General features: G+C 32.8%; 1 protein-coding gene across 1 annotated transcript; it reads right to left on the bottom strand.

The window, feature by feature from the left end:
• Positions 1-2,379: 2,379 nt before the first annotated feature.
• On the bottom strand, positions 2,380-7,538 carry LOC145617213 (alpha carbonic anhydrase 7-like). Its single transcript, XM_081671901.1, has 7 exons — positions 7,404-7,538; positions 6,992-7,209; positions 6,176-6,282; positions 5,925-6,027; positions 5,616-5,783; positions 3,076-3,129; positions 2,380-2,783 (listed from the first exon to the last, which is right to left on the bottom strand). The coding sequence occupies exons 1-7, from the start codon at positions 7,480-7,482 to the stop codon at positions 2,658-2,660; spliced, it is 855 nt and encodes a 284-aa protein (XP_081528027.1). The 5' UTR covers positions 7,483-7,538; the 3' UTR covers positions 2,380-2,657.
• Between the last annotated feature and the right edge of the window lie 5,417 nt (positions 7,539-12,955).

Genomic DNA, 12,955 nt, shown 5'->3' with positions numbered 1-12,955 from the left:
CTCCAATCAGTTCAGTTCAGTTCAGTTCAGTTCAGCTCCAATCAGTTCAGTTTAGTTTAGTTCAGCTCAAATCAGTCCAGTTCAGGTCAGTTCAGCTCAGTTCAGTAAATGTGAACATGTCCTTATAATGGATAATTTAATCTTTTAGGAAAAGATTTATGTTTTATATAAAACAAATTATGTCATAATTTAGATATAATTTTTATTTTCCTTAAGTAACGATAATTTTTTTAGAAGATACTTTTGGCGGGAAATTTTTTAATAATACATTGACAACTGTGTCTTTAGATTCGCTTTTAGTAGTATGTAATTTTTATTTTTTTTTACGGAAAAGTAGACTTGGACAAAAATTTCCGTCTTTATTTAGTTTTTCTATATGCAATAATATTTATATATAGCACGGTAGTGATCATATATTTTACTTCTAAGGAACAATCCAAATGTAACAATATAAAACTATAATGACGAGGTGAGTTATTTATTTATTTTTTATTTTTTATTATTTATTTATTTTTTTATATTTTTTTTTTGTGTGTGTGTATGAACATACATAGTCAGTAGTCTTATTGATTAGTCAACATTAGGATCATTATATTACATACACTGCACATTTTTCATAGAATTCACATCACTAGAAGTGTCCAAAATAGTACAAATTCATTTAAATCCTATTTTAAACAACATACAAATGATACAATAATGTATTTTGTATGGTGCGGTTGAAGAGGGAATGTAATATCTGATCTCCTCTCTTCAATCAGTCAACCATAAAAATGTGAAATTTTGTGTTATACATCATTGCTTGTATTTTTCTTCATCAAATTCATTGTTGCGTCCAAAAACCAACAACGTTAGTTGGTAAGAATGGGACCTAAATGTATTTATTAGCTAATTTATTCTTTGCCCAATTAAAAAATAATCTAATAAATAACATTTTTAGTACCTTTCCTTTAGAGTCATAGGTTATCTCAAACTTAATTTCACATTTCTATTGCATAGAGATAAACTTCATATTTTTATAGGAATTTTTATTTTCCTGTCATAAATAAACTTCATAAATAGAAATGGAGGGAGTATTGTTTATCAATACATTACATGCTTAGCATCAAAATATACTACCTCTGTTACATATTATGTGCAATTTTTGGGTATTATTTATTTATTTGTGAGGTACGAAAAATTCCAAAATTGCACGTAGTATATAACAAATCTAGTAGTATATATGGAATCTCCAAAAGACATTCATAAATGAGAGTGACAAAAATTTCGATTCTAGAACACTCAACTAAACCGATTTTACACATTAGGTTAAAAAGGTTTAATGCCCCTCAGCTCTAGATTAAAATTTTCTTTCATCTAATTTTTAATTTTTAACATTGAATAACTCTCAAGGTATATGCGTGACAACATTTTTTTTTTTTTGACAAGGCGTGACAACATTTAATAAAGGAAAAATTACAATTAATCATATAACCTCTTTGACCCTTTCTTTTTTTAATAATACAACTAACTTTGGATTATCATATAATATTACGTAACAACCTTTGAGGGGCGTTTATTTTAAACAAGACAAAAAACCTTTAACCTATTAAACCGGTTACCCGTGACAAAAAACCTCGTATTGTGGGTTTCGTTGTGGCTGCGGGGTTTCGGTTGGTTTCGATGGCTGTGGGGTTTCGTGGTGGGTTTTGGTGGGATTAGGTGTGTTGAGGTGGCTGCAGGGTTTTATGGTGAGTTTCAGCGGGATTTGGGTGGATTTTGTGGTGGTCACAAGGGTTGGAATGTTGGGTTGGTGGTGGTTTGAAGGGTGGTGGTGGTTAACCCCCATTAATATGGGGAAGCAGGAGGAGAGAAGTTGACAAAAAACTTTTAAAAAAAAATAAAAGCTCAACAAATGATAAAGTAACCAGTGTCCCATTAACTTGTAAAAATAGGTTACCAACCGGTTTTTAACCTGTTTGAAATAAACATCCCTCAAAGGTTGTAATATTATATAATGATTTAAAAGTTGTATTATTAAAAAAGAACGGACCAAAGGTTATATTATTAATTGCAATTTTTTCTTTAATAAATAGTTAAAGGAAATAATTGTTAAAATTATATTGCGCGTCGTGTGTACATAGGGCTAGTATATATGTGAGAACAAGAAAAGTAGAAAACAATCTAATCCCTTACGGAGTTACGGCAGTATAGAAAGACAACCAATATATATGTATCTCATGTTATTAATGACAATTTTGTAATTTGTAACTTCTAAGTACATTTGTTACTTTTGTTGCAATTTCATTTGCTTAATGTAAATCTTACATCTATTCAAAAAAAATGTAAATCTTACATATAATGCAAAAACTTTGGTCAAGGCTTAAGTGCACGTAAATGTAAAAGTCAAAATTAAAACACTTAATAATTAAACAACAAAGGGAGTAACATTTAAATAGTTCTCCATAAGTTTTCCCTTAGATATAATGATGGTTGTGAAGGTACACAATAACACTTTCTAACATGGAAAGGATGTCTCCTTATTGATATTTTGGCATAGCGTTTATAATCAACCAATGCCCTTTTATTTATCCATACATAAAACAAGCATAAATACCATTATTCGTTTTGATCCATTTAGATCGATTTCGTAGAAGGTGCTAGCCCAGAAGACTTGTTTACATAGATGCTGCATCTGCTGTATTGCGGAGAGTCTTGTCATCGTCAATGCGGAGTCTTGTATCGTAGAGGAACACCCTTCTACCATTCACAGGCTGCAATGGTCTTGCATTTTCCCTTGCATTCTACAAAAGGGGTAGTAGAAGAGACAATTTTATATCAAATAAATTCAAAGTGTATTTAGTGATTGTACCAAAAAGACCAACCTGAGATAATCAAATCTCGTCTACATTATCGAGTCTAGCTACTTATTTAGGAAAATAGCTATTAATATAAGTATATATCCATAATATTATATCATAAAATCTATATGGAAAATAATTTATCACAATAGTATATTTTCTTATATTCCTAACATATACCATGCAAAAGAATAAAACAATAAAAGCGGTTTAGCTTATGAAGGTTTGAACTTACATCATTAACAGCATCCCGCAGCAAATTGACTTGTTCTCTTGAAACAGTTCCAAGCTGTGGTAGTGGAAAGTAAACCATAAGAGCAAAAATCAATGAATGATTGCCACATACTTGTATGTCATAAACGCTTTTTGTAAGTATGTACATATTCTTGAGCCCATCATCAAACCCACATGTGCGTGAAAATGTTATCCCATATTAATCGAGTTTAAAAGTTAGAGTGGTTATTGGGTAAAGGGATGTGTGTCCCACACATGAAGAAAAAAGAATAGTGTCCACCTTGTAAGGCTTAGGGGTTACTCCTCTTATTATCAGTTCAATTCAGTTCAGTTCATTTCAATTCAGTTCAGTCAATCAGAATAGGCCCTTATTGTAAAGGATTTATGAGCAATCGCTGTCGAAGACTTATTGCTTCATTTTTTTTAGTTAAACCGGTCGCTAGTTAGATTTATTATCTATGTTCATTCCTTTTTCATCTTAACAATTTTCATTATGAATGTTGAAGACTATAAAAGTTTGTGCTTGTATAGTACAACTATCAATTTATCATATTTAAATAAGTGCAACGTTTCTCTTATATAGTATGTCAATGTTAAACTTCGACTAATAATATCTTTCATTATCAATAAGTAAAATTTAGGTTTTTTTTGTCAGAAACTACCAAATAAAATCTAAATTTTTTGTGAGAAACTACCTAATAAAAAAATGTTGTAAGAAACTATCTAATAAAAGGTTAAATATTGTAAGATACCGCCTAAGGCCGAATTTCTACCACTAACCTAATTTTATGGCATTGATTTCCCTCGAAAACACCCCCAAAACCACCACATCGGTTAATTTTCAAGGTGGTTATTTTTGGGATGGTTGAAGGATATTCTGAGTTGGGTAGTATAGTTTTGTGATTCGATATATTGGTTTTGGGGTTGAAGGTGATTTTGGCGTGATAGAGGCAATTTCAAGTAGGTTTATTTGGTTTTGGGATGAAAGTGGAAGTTTCGGAGTTGTTTTGAGGTGGGTCAACGATGGAAATCCAGTGAATGTAATTTTTGTACAATATTTTATTACGTAGTTTCTTACATCATTTTACCTTTCTTTAGATAGTTTCTTACATCAATTTTTACCTTTCTCACAAAATCTTGGTTTTACTAGGTAGTTTCTAACAAAAAAATAAAAAATTGAATATTAATAAACAACTCGTTGAGCGATTGCAACAAATACCCACAAGATTATATTTATCATTTTTTTTTTATAAACCACATATATTAGTCAAAGTAATTAAATATATAGTGAAAAAATAAAGTCAAAATATTCACTTTTTATTTACGAAGGGAATATATTTAAATAAGGACAGGTTTACTTTAATTAATTTTATATATTCGTATGGCATTCGGTCCTCTTAAGTTCTTATTCACACTTTCTTTCTACACACATACTTGATACTTGTCTCAAATTGCATGCGTCAAAAAAATGATAATAAAAATAATAATATATAAAAATTGTATTATTTCCTTATCATTCTAGCTATTTAATCAGCTTTTGTTCAAATTGTTTCTTAATGAGTAATAGATAAGCCAACTATTTTTGAAACCACTATAATGACTATTAGAATAAGCCAACTATAGTTGTACGAAGTATTTTGTTTTCTTTATTTATTGTCAGTCTCTATTATCATTTTAAACGTTTCACTGTTTTTTTTTGACCCCCAAGTGTAAGGGGTGAACCTGAGCTGAGCGCATGAGCCATCAGGGGTGTGCAAAAAACACCGCAACCGTTTACTGTAATCGTTAACCGGTGTAACCGGCAAATTTAATAGGTTAGTTAACTGTACCGTTAAAGTTTAACGGTTATATTAACCGAACCGTTAAATGTAGCGGTTAACGGTTACGGTTACGGTTACAGTTTTGAGGTAACGGTTTGGTTATCCGTTAAGATAAAATAAATATATTCCTCCGTTTTTTTTTTTACTTGCAACACTTCCCTAAAAAGAAAATGTCACAATACTTGCAACACACTATTAAAGGAAAGTTACTTTAAGGAAAAACTATACTATATCTCTTATTTAAAGCACATAGCTCACTAAATTACATTTCTAATAACCACTCATCCTATTTTAAAGTTTATTATATCATGTAAACCTCACCTTTCTTAATTACCGCGTTAAAGGGTGTGTTGCATTTAAAAAAAAAACGGAGGATGTATTTTTATGTACTTTTTTGAGGAAAATAATATATGTAATTATGTAAGTTTTTTCTAAAAGAATCTTTATTCGTTTGTATCCAACTTATTAGAATTTATTATTGTTTATATATAATTATGTATTAGGATTGAAACTATTGAAAAAGTAAAAACAGTATTGATCTAAAATAGACGTTAACTGGTAACCGTACCGTTAAGAAACGGTTAACCGTTGCGGTTGGACTGTTTTTTAACGGTACGGTTAAGGTTCGTGCTTCTTTGTAACCGGTCTAACGGTTAACCGTACATGACAATTGTCAATATCGGAATGATCGAAAATGTTTTCATATTAGATAGGTACATACCTTAGTTTCAATTGTCCAAATGATACCTTCGTCACAAGGAGGGGTTGTGAGTGAGCCCCTGTATCTATAATAAATAGCTCCTTCCGTTTGCACCTCCGAAGGATGAATTGTACCAGCCATTATTTCGTGTAATGAATTATCTGAAAACAATCTTAATTTCTCTTCAATCTGTCATCATATTTACCATGCACTAGTCAAGATAACGATTAGTAATTTTATTTGTTGGTTGGAAATACAACCAACTCCTATATATGTTTTGTTTATAAGGATCAAACTACTCGTATGTCTATTTATTAATGAATTGATTACCGAAGAAAGGAAAGGATCAGGATTCCCATAATCATAAAGGAATCCAATTACTGCGATTTTGTTGTCAAGACTTTGATGTACAAAGTGCGCCTCCAAAGGGTACCTATGTTAAATAAAACCCAAATTTTAACAAAAGAAAATGAGCTTATATTGTTAGAAAATTATTAATATACTACAAGCACGTTTAAGAAATTAAAAATCATAATTCTGAATGAAAAGAATATGATAGCTAGTCAATGCATTGCATAAACCTCCTTCCATTGATTGCGTGCTCCGACGGAGAGTGCCAGTGGCATTGTTGTAGGATATAATCGATGCCATTGATTCGAATTTTTCCACCTCCGTCCGTCCAGTCAAGCTACAAGTTGAGTTATAGCAATACAAAGAACTTTGAATTAGATATAATTATGCATGAGGATTGATTTAACTAATGAAATCAACTTCTATTCGTATAAGCTATCAATGCGTTTTGTGTCGCTGATCATACCATATGACCACTTTTGTAAAATAAACAAAGTAATCTTGTAACACTGATCGAGTAACCCTTATAACACTGAACGAGTAACCCTTATAAATCAGATGAAATAACACTTATAAAACTGATCGAGTAATCCTTATAACATTAATAAAGTAACCCTAATGATGGCTAGTCATAGTGTGTAACCAACCGCATATGAAAATTAGTGAGACGCTAAATTCCGATCTTTTTTTTTTTTTGGTTGTGTGTATGTTTATTGGAAATCAACTTTTTAAGCATTCATTTTCTTATGTAACGTGACTCGATATAAAAGAATATATAGGCCGTATCACTTTTAAAATTATTATGGTGTTAGTTGTTTACTGTATGAAATTCGATAAACGTACTTAAAAACGTTTAATGTATGAAGCTGTGGAGGTAGGGTGATACGCCAAATACCATAGGCGCGAAATTTGAAAGGAAGGTGGTTAGTACATTAACATGAGCTTCAATTCAATTTATAAACATGTACTTCGTATGTAAATAAACCCTTAGGTTTTGCAACGTAGCACGAATTATTGATCACTAAGATGGAGAAAGTTGAGCTAACCTTAATATCATGGCCTCTATTTATGAGTGTTGTTCGACCGGGTTGATAAGACCTTTGGATCCACTCCGACTCCGGGACTTTTTCCGATAGCTGGGGATTTAAGAAGATGGGTGACTGTTTTTTGCCTGTGTTACATTTCGCCCATTCATCTTTGATGTTTCCCCAATTCTCCGGCCCCCTTTCATGACCTGGAATGTAGTTAAATTCCGACTGGTCCTCTACCATTGTTCAATAAAACTTTGTTAAACATCGTCAACATAATAGAGTATCTTTAATTTGTCTAAAATTAGTGTTAGTAATAATATTAAAAATTACACTATCATTGTGACAATTTATCATATATGTTCAACAAATGAATTATTTGATGATCTATCAACAAGTTTCACGTAAGTATGTGAGTAATGTGACTTACCAACTTCTTGAGCTATTATTGATGTTGCAAGTGACAAGAGGAGGACAAGAGAAAACTTAAGGATTGCTGATTTCTTCATTTCTCCTTGAGAAATAGCACAAATCGTGTTTTAATTTAGAATATTTTGAGTTTGAAAATGTACGTGTATTCTTTTTATAGACAAATTAGTGGTAGATAGCTCTTCGATTAGCTTCAAGTCAAAAAATATTGTGTGGACCTGGTCCACAATAATATTATTGTGAATCCGAGATTTATAACACGAGCACGCAATTGACGTAATATGGAACATAGTAACCCTAATTTTAAGATAATAACCTTATTTTTAACATTGTACCTTTTATTAAAACTTGTGTGACATTAAATATTATTTTTAGCATGAATTATGACGTAGGGCGTGTTCGGCAAAATGTAGCTGTAGAGGTAGCTTTTAGTTGTGATGGTAGCTGTTAACTGTGAAAATAAACAATTAAGTATGAGTGTTTGGTAAAGTAGCTGTTAGCTATTAAATTCTAGAAAAATAGAAGAAAAATTACACAGCTATCTAACTTTTGACAAAAGTTGATAAATTTAACTTTTCACAAAAGCTACTTTAACCACTAAACTCTACCCTCACCACTACGTACTTTCCCAAACACTCATATATTTTTTTTCTAAGTAGTGGTTTGAATAAGTCAAACCACTAAAAGCTACCTAAAAGCTACTCAAAAGCTAGTGCCGAACACGGTAATTTTAAAAAAACATAGTGACGATAATTTTAACATAGTAACTTTTGTTATTTTGTATTGACTAGTATATATGAAAATTCATTTTAAAAAAAATAGAAAAACCTCTTATAGCCTTTATAATATCACAATGACTTTTATTTCATTAAAATAACCTTTACTTTAATATTGTAAATTTTTTATTTATTAATAAAACAAGAATAGTGGTCCACAATAAATTAGTATGGAACAGATTCATTTAAGAGTTTGTATATGTGCCAAAAAAAAAAAAAAAGAGTTTGTATGTGACCTTGTTTAAGAGTTGAACTAAAATATTACTCTCTCTATCTCTATTTATTTTTCCTTTATTTAAAATTGTATTTATGTGACAAGACAATGATCAAATACATTATTTTTACTAATAAATTAGACAATATTAAGTAACGATCCAAAAACAATATAAGACAAGCAAATAACGACGAAGTTAATAGACCATACTTATATATAGTAATTTTTATTTTTTGGGTGGGTTGTGTGTGAACATACATACTTCGTACTACGTAGTACTCTTATTGATTAGTCAGTAATCAGTATTTGGATCATTATATTACATATATACACTGGACATATTTCATAGAAATATAGAATGCACATCACTAGAAGAGTCCAATGAAACAGTACAAATCCATTTAATTTATTCCTATTTTAAACAACATACCTTCAACAACTATGCTTTTTGTATGGAGCGATTGAAGAGGAAATCTAACATCTAATTTCCTCGTGAAACTATCTGATTTCCTCGTGAAACTATCTGATTTCCTCGTGAACTCTCTCCAATCAATCAATAAAAATGTGGAATTTTGTGTTATACATACATCATTGCTTATTTGCTTGTATTTGTCTTCATCAAAATAAAGGATAAAAATGTGGAATCTTGTGTTAGTTGGTGACAATGGGACCTAAGTGTCTTTATTAGCTTATACAAGTACATTCATTGCCCAACAAAAATTTAAAATTAATCTAATACTCATAAATAACATTTTAGTACCTATCTCTTAGGTTAATTATCTCAAACTTAACTAGCCTTCTATCCCGTGCAATGCACGGGTTGTTCATAGATAATTGTATTGAGAGATGAGTGATGAAATATCAATAAATTAGTATGGGTGTAATGTGTAACCAAAACCATGATTAAAGAAATTTATCTTTTTAGACTTTGATTCAAAATGAAGCTTTGTGAAAAAGAAGGTGAGGGGAACTAAAATTAAATAAGAAAAGGAAAAGGTTGAATTGAAGAGGGGAGATGAAGATGAAGGGTTTAATGAAAGAGGGAAGAAAGATATTGTAATAAAAAAAAAATTAAACATATAAGATGACATGTGGCACATTGGCTTGGAAAAGAAGATGGAGAAGTGTAATAGGATGAGGACACATGTCTTTTTGGTTTGAGTTTTTAAATACTAAGTATAGATATAGATATAGATTTTCACATTTCTATTATATAGAGATAAACTTCATAAGTTTATAGGAATTTTTATTTTCCTTTCTTTCCTAGCTACTTTGTTATTATTATTTCCATTTTGGGGTCATTTTGATCCAAAAAAAGCTGTTTGAGGTCAATTTTGATAAATTAAAGAATAAAAAATGACTCATTTTATATTTTTAAGTATGCAAAACGAGGAGTTTCCAATCTTATTTTAATCAATTTTTCTTTTTGTTTTCAACGAATTAAAAATGATTGAAGTTTTGCAACAAATTGACCCCAACACCTCTAAAGACCATGTTTTTGCCCCAAAAAATCAAAGCAAGTAAGGGGAAATAAGGGGAAATGAGGAAAAGAAAGGAAGGAAGGAAAGAAAAAGGAGAAGGGGAGCACGGCGCGGCTGGTGCGCCCACACCAGCATGGTGCGCGGCCGCACCAGCCAGGTGCGCGGCCACACTGCTGGCGTGTGCGCCCGCACCTAGTGCCACCCTCTTCTTTCTTTTTTTTTTTTTTTTTTTTTTTTTATTTTTCTAAGTCATTGGTGTGTTCTTTGGTGCGTTCATGAATTAAGATGGTGATAAACACCAACACAGGCAGTAGCAAAATTCAATTTTAGTGATGAGTTCAAAGCTAGAAATTCTTGAACCCACCATAAGAACCCACCAAGCACAAACTTCCTTCAACTTTTAAAGCATAAAATCCCTAACTTACGTCACTAAAATTCTTACCCCTTTTACCTCAAATTTCGATAAAATCGAACATAATCATATCAAATACCGCAAAACACCTTCTCATTCTTCATGCTCACTTGGTGAAATCCAATCTCGAAAATGCATCCTACAAATCCAATCAAGTAGAAAAGTGAAAGAAAAGAAAAGGAAATAAAAGAGGGAAAAAATACGAAAAATTCAAAAATAAAAAAGAAAAGTTAGAAACTCTAGGTTGCCTCCCGGGAAGCGCTTGCTTAAGGTCCTAAGCTCGACCCTTCCTCCAAATCATGGAGGGTCAAAGAACACCACCTTCTTCAAGGTAGCGGAAAGAGCAAAATCCTCTTCAATCTTTAGCAACCTTTCATTGTTGCTTGGTGAAACCTCCTTCAAAGACTTCTCAAATGTAAATTTTTCTTTTCTTAACTTCTTTCTCTTTCTCAACTTCTTAGAATCACGAGCCTTCTTCTTTGGCTTGTTGCTCAATGTAGATGGATCCTCAACATCCATAATCATAGAAACATCCCCTTCATCTTGAGGAAAAAGCTCAAACCAACTAGGAATCTCAACTTCCTCCTCGTCTACAAGCTTGGGAATCATCATTTTCTCTTCACTAACCTTTATTCTATCAAAGCTTGAAAGAACATCATCAAAATTCTCAAGAATATCATTAGTTGAAGAGTCAATCATACACACATTGTCAATAGAACAAGGGAAATTAGCACACATAATTCCTTGCACAGGAGACAAAGACTCATGCATTGGTTTCAACTTAAAGCTTTCCCCCTTCTTACCAATTCTCAAGGTAATACGACCTCCTTTCACATCTATCAAAGCCCCCGAGGTGGCTAAGAAAGGTCTTCCTAGAATGATAGGAATATGTTCATCTTCCTAAATTTCTAGCACGATATAATCAACGGGAATAGTGAACTCTCCTATCTTAAGAGGAACATCCTCAACTCTCCCCTTAGGAAACTTAATAGATGGATCGGCCAATTGAAGGGTTATATTGGATGGAAGAAGCTCACCTAGCTTGAGTTTCTTGAAAACCGAATAAGGCATGATACTTACACTAGCACCAAGATCGCAAAGAGAATTTTCAAACATCATTTTCTTGATTTTACATGGAATAGAGAAATTCCCCGGATCCTCCATCTTTTCGGGCAGCTCCCTATGAATGAGGGCACTAAAGCCGCACTTTCTAACTTCAACCGAATCAACCTTATTGTACTCTCTCTTCCCATCTAGAATCTCCTTGAGGAACTTAGAGTATCTAGGCATTTTGTGGGATAACATCGGTGAAGGGAATAGAAAAATGAACTTCCTTGAGCATCTCGAGAAATTTACCAAATTGCTCATCCATTTTGTGCCTCAAAAACTTTTGTGGATAGGGTAGATCAGTTATTCTCACTTCCTCACGCTCTTTCTTATCATCCTTCTTTTTCTCTTGCTCCTCCTCACAACTAACACTCCTAGACACACCCTTCTCATCTTCCTCTCTCAAAACACTCTTCTCCTCATCCTCCTCAATGGACCTAGAAACTCCCTCATTAAGAACTCTCCCACTCCTAGTGGTGACGGAATACACGGGTTTCTTAGGTTCCACTCCTTGAGAAGGTAAAGAGGATGGACTAGCACAATCCTTAAGAGTGTTTCCAAGTTGGGTTATTTGTGTCTCAAGCATTTTGTTATGAGTCATCATTTCATTAAATTTCTTGTCACTCGCCGCCATATAGGTGTTAATGATCTTGGTTTGATTATCAATTAACTCTTCCAAATTTGACTTAAATGATGATGGTTGGGAATAAGAATTTTCACCATTGGCTTGGGGATTTGGAGCATAACCGGGAGGGGGTCCCCTTTGGTTGTTGTATTGAAAACTTCCCCGACTTTGGTTATTGTTCCAATTCCCTCGGCCTTGACTATTGCCACCATTATGGTAATGGTTACCAAAGCCTTGAGGTTGACCTTGATTACCATACCCATGGCTTGAGTTGTTACTATAACCTTGGTTGTTATAGTTCCCTCGAAAACCTTGGTTTCCTTGGTTCCTATAGCCTCCATTGTTATAGTTATCGAAACCATCTTGAGGGTGAGAATTTCTATTGCCAAAATTCTTAGGTCCATCAAACCTTTGACCACCATTGGCATTAGACACAAAGTTCACATGTTCACATTCATTATTTTCAACATCATCACATCCATCAACAAAAGCTTGTGAACACATGGAAGAATCATGATCATAAGATCCACAAGAATCTCAAAATAAACATCCACTTGGCATATTATTGGAAGTAGAAGGAGAAGAGTTAGAAATTGTACCTTTCCCTTTGGGTTGGGAGGGAAGACTCTCAGAATTTGTAGAAACACTCTCAAGCTTTGCTTTGATCGATGTCGTCTCCTTCCCTAGATTTGAAATTTGGGATGACAAGTTGTTAGTTGCGTTGAGATGATCTACGGAATAAACCGTTGAGCCACTCTTACTCGTAGACTCTCTCTCTCCTTCTTGCCAATCTCAATAGTATCTCACAACATCCTCAATTATGTCAACTACCTCTTCTTCCGTCCTATTCATTATAGGACCACTGGCTCCTCCATCTAGGCATGACTTCCCTTGAGCACTCAAACCTCCATAAAATTTGTATCACTTGGTAGGTAGGA

This window comes from Chenopodium album, chromosome 26 (genome assembly GCF_948465745.1).
Source record: "Chenopodium album chromosome 26, dcCheAlbu1.1, whole genome shotgun sequence".
NCBI classification, from domain to species: domain Eukaryota; kingdom Viridiplantae; phylum Streptophyta; class Magnoliopsida; order Caryophyllales; family Amaranthaceae; genus Chenopodium; species Chenopodium album.
Note: the sequence above shows the minus strand (reverse complement) of the source record. Positions and strands in the feature narration are given on the sequence as shown.

Bases quoted from the DNA above. Each gene is read 5' to 3' on its own strand.
- LOC145617213 (XM_081671901.1), bottom strand. From the start codon at position 7,482: ATGAAGAAATCAGCAATCCTTAAGTTTTCTCTTGTCCTCCTCTTGTCA. The intron at 7,210-7,403 runs GTAAGTCACATT...GAACAATGGTAG, and splicing joins AATAATAGCTCAAGAAGTTG to AGGACCAGTCGGAATTTAAC. The intron at 3,130-5,615 runs GTATGTACCTAT...CCACTACCACAG, and splicing joins TTTGGACAATTGAAACTAAG to CTTGGAACTGTTTCAAGAGA.